Source organism: Rhinopithecus bieti, unplaced genomic scaffold (assembly GCF_001698545.2).
Source record: "Rhinopithecus bieti isolate Rb0 unplaced genomic scaffold, ASM169854v2 scaffold_23869, whole genome shotgun sequence".
NCBI classification, from domain to species: Eukaryota; Metazoa; Chordata; class Mammalia; order Primates; family Cercopithecidae; genus Rhinopithecus; species Rhinopithecus bieti.
Window position 1 is genome coordinate 283,497 of NW_016810959.1, and position 3,533 is coordinate 287,029.

The 3,533-nt window shown below is 51.5% G+C and overlaps 1 protein-coding gene across 10 annotated transcripts in view; it reads right to left on the reverse strand.

Annotated features, from left to right (window-relative positions):
- Window positions 1-3,533, reverse strand: part of LDB3 (LIM domain binding 3) — a 72,920-nt gene that overhangs the window by 22,659 nt on the left and 46,728 nt on the right. For all 10 annotated transcript variants that reach the window (XM_017893249.1, XM_017893251.1, XM_017893247.1 and 7 more), the window contains one exon: window positions 3-86. In XM_017893249.1, the coding sequence (XP_017748738.1) occupies window positions 3-86 (84 nt within the window). The remainder of the gene's footprint in view (window positions 1-2; window positions 87-3,533) is intronic.

The window sequence follows — 3,533 nt, forward strand, 5'->3', positions numbered from 1 at the left end:
GGGGGTGTAGGCAGGGGTAGGCGAGGGAGTATAGGGAGTGGGACTGTAGTTGGCCCCTGGGGACGGGCTGTAGGTAGATGCAGGCACTGCAAAAGCCAAAAAAAAAAAAAAAAAAACCCAAAGAAAGGTGTGTCAGGAATTCATTCTTCCCAGTTCCCCTCACTCCCAGCCACAGAAAAGGAAAAGGTGGCTTTAACATTAGAGCAGTACAATTTCAGTTTTTTCGGGAGACTTGTTCCTGAACTTCTTGATGGCCCAGATTTGAATTCTCAGCAGGGCTTCCAGAGAGCTAGAGAGCAAGCACAGCAGAGCCCTGGACATGGGCTGGAAAAGGGACATGGCTATAAACATCTGCAGCTGTGCAGGGTGGGGTTCCGCCAGGCCTTGACTGCCCAACGCCTGCAGAAGACAGGGAGTGGGGGTGGGGGTACCTGGGCGGGAAGGGGAGGGAGTGGGTCAGCTCGCCCTTGACTGCAAGATGCTTTCAGTTGCACTCTGACCAGTGATTTGACATCTGAAATACTTCCCTTAGCATGAGTTTGCTGAACCTGGACCTAGGTCAGCCCTCAGGACAAAGCAGGTGACCTGGGTTTTCAGGTTCACGTTTCAGGTTTAGCTACAATTACTTTCTTGAAAAACAGCTCAGATTGATTTGTACTGGGGGAAATTCCATCTTGGTTTGATTAGGGTGGGGGATCTTGAAGGAGGCATTCAGAGGGTGCTGGGCAGAGACTCTAGGGTGACACAGCCCAGAAGTAGCTGCTCACTTGGCCCGTGGCTGCCCTGGGGGACCCCTGTACCTCCACATCGCTTTAGTGGAAGCTGAGAGTGTGTCTGAGTGACTGTCTAAAGATTGTCCAGGCAGTCAGAGCACAGGGAAGAGAATGCACTGCCTCACTTCTACCACACCCTCCTCCAGCTCCCTGAGAGCAGAAAACCGTTTTGGGCTCACAGCACAGAAAAAGCATTGCAACTGCTTACCCCCAGCCCTCTTCAGCCTGGGCTCTCAACACCTAGCCAGGGCAGACCCAAGCTGTACCCTGCACGCAAGATCCAGCTGGCCTCCTCTTCCAGCGAGTGAGGTTCCAGAAGCCTCACCTCATTTCAGTCTGCTCCTCGGGAAAGAGGCCTCATTCCCTCAACCCTAGGAAGCATGTTGGCACAGCCTCCCTCACCATTCCTGAGCTCAGCCTGGGCAGGATGGACTGCACTGAGGCAGTCCCCACACCCACACCCACACCCTGCCTCTGCCTCCCACCCCACACTCCAGCCTCAACCTGGAGAGGAAGGTTTTTCTTAGGGCCCAAGACCCTGGCCCCACCTCCAGTCTCTCTTTCCCACCTGGTTCCCCTGGGCCACCTGGGGCAGCCTGTGGCTCCCACTCTGTACCTTCCACTCCCAGGTGACCCACCCTTCAGAGCTGGATGACCTGGAAATCCCTGTGCTGGGGGTGAGTAGGGACCAGGTAGATAGGATCCATCCATGTTGAAGGAAGAAGAGATAAAACCCTCCACAGCCCTGCCCCGGAGCCATCCTGCCAGTGAGGCCTTCAAAAGATAATACCGGCCAGGCATGGCAATTCATGCATGTAATCCCAGCACTTTGGGAGGCTGAGGCGGGCGGATCACAAGGTCAGGAGATCAAGACCATCCAGGCTAACACCATGAAACTCTGTCTCTACTAAAAATACACAAAATTAGCCAGGCATTGTGGCGAGTGCCTGTAGTCCCAGCTACTCAGGAGGCTGAGGCAGGAGAATGGCGTGAACCCAGGAGGCGGGGCTTGCAGTGAACCAAGATCACGCCACTGCACTCCAGCCTGGGCAACAGAGCAAGACTCTGTCTCAAAAAAAAAAAAAAAAAGATAATACCTTCTCCATAAGGAATCTTCCTCTCCTTTAGGGGTAATGAGGCACATAGCATCTGTCATCTGAATTGGTCTTCACATTATTCCCCCTTTACACTTGAGGTCACTGAGGCTCAGACAGAGCTAGTAAGTGGGAATACATCTACAAAACCATTCATTATATCATCCCAAGCTGCCTCTGTAAAGATCATGAGTCCAACTTCTAGAAAATCTCAGTGCAACATGTCAGGGACGAGTCATTTTCAACATGGAGGAGACCCCATGCTGTGGAGTCTTGATAGCATAGCCAAGAGCCCTGGCTGCAGGACCCAGCTCTACTACTTCCCGGTTGTGTGTCCTTGGGCAAGTTCCTTAACCTCTCTGGGCCTCAATTTCTTCATCTGAAACTGGCAATACTAATTCTTACCATCTCACAAGGTCATTATGAGGATTAAGGGAAGGTAAGAAATATAGAGAGCTTAGCCTGGTACCTGGCATAGTGTGTCACTAAATGTGAGTAAGGATGGCAAGGATAGGGGCAACATGGGTGTCAGGGTCAGATGTACTATCAGCCTGTCTCATGGCCTGCTGCTCACCTAGGGAAGCCCAGCCCCATTAGACTGGTAGGGCCAGGAGGTTGTGGGAGAGGAGGGAAGGAAAATGGAACATCTTGAAGTCAGATAATCCGAGACTGAGGTCTATTCAGTGGTGGTGGAATGCCTGACGCCCTGCCTGCCCCACAGGGCATGCTGGGGACCTGCTGGAGTGACATAGTGCATGGATTTTGTAAATGTGTACAGCCCAAATTTGAGGTATTGTCACCCTCCCTAACAACTTTGCAGAGAATCTCAAAATGCTGGCGGAAGAAGTGATTCCAGGAACACCACCAGGAACAGAGAGCAGGGAGAGGTGATCTAGCACAACTTCAGAGCAGCTTCATCCCTCTGTTATACATAAGGGGGTTCTGTGCAACCTTTCCTTTCTTTCTAAAGTTCAATTCTCTGCTAAAAAAGATTAAGATTGGCTGGGCATGGTGGCTCACTCCTGTAATCCCAGCACTTTGGAAGGCCGAGGCTGGTGGATCACCAGAGGTTAGGAGTTCGAGACCAGCCTGGCCAACATGGTGAAACCCCCATCTCTACTAAAAATTCAAAAAAATTAGCTGGGCATGGTGGTGGGCACTTTGTAAACCCAGCTACTCGGGAGGCTAAGGGAGGAGAATCTCTTGAACCCGGGAGGCGGAGGGTGCAGTGAGCCGAGGTCACACCATTTTACTCCAGCCTGGGCTATAAAAGCGAAACTCCATCTCAAAAAAAAAAAAAAAAGATTTAAGACCACAAGCCCTAATCCTACGCTGTCCAATACATAGTGCTAAATGGCCGATGAGCAGCTGAAATGTGGCTAGTCTGACTGAGAAGTACTGTTAGTGTAACACACACACCAGATTTTGAAGACACATTAATAATTATTTTATGTTGATATGTTGAAATTATAGGGCCGGGCGCGGTGGCTCAAGCCTGTAATCCCAGCACTTTGGGAGGCCGAGACGGGCGGATCACGAGGTCAGGAGATCGAGACCATCCTGGCTAACACGGTGAAACCCCGTCTCTACTAAAAATACAAAAACTAGCCGGGCGAGGTGGCGGGCGCCTGTAGTCCCAGCTACTCGGGAGGCTGAGGCAGGAGAA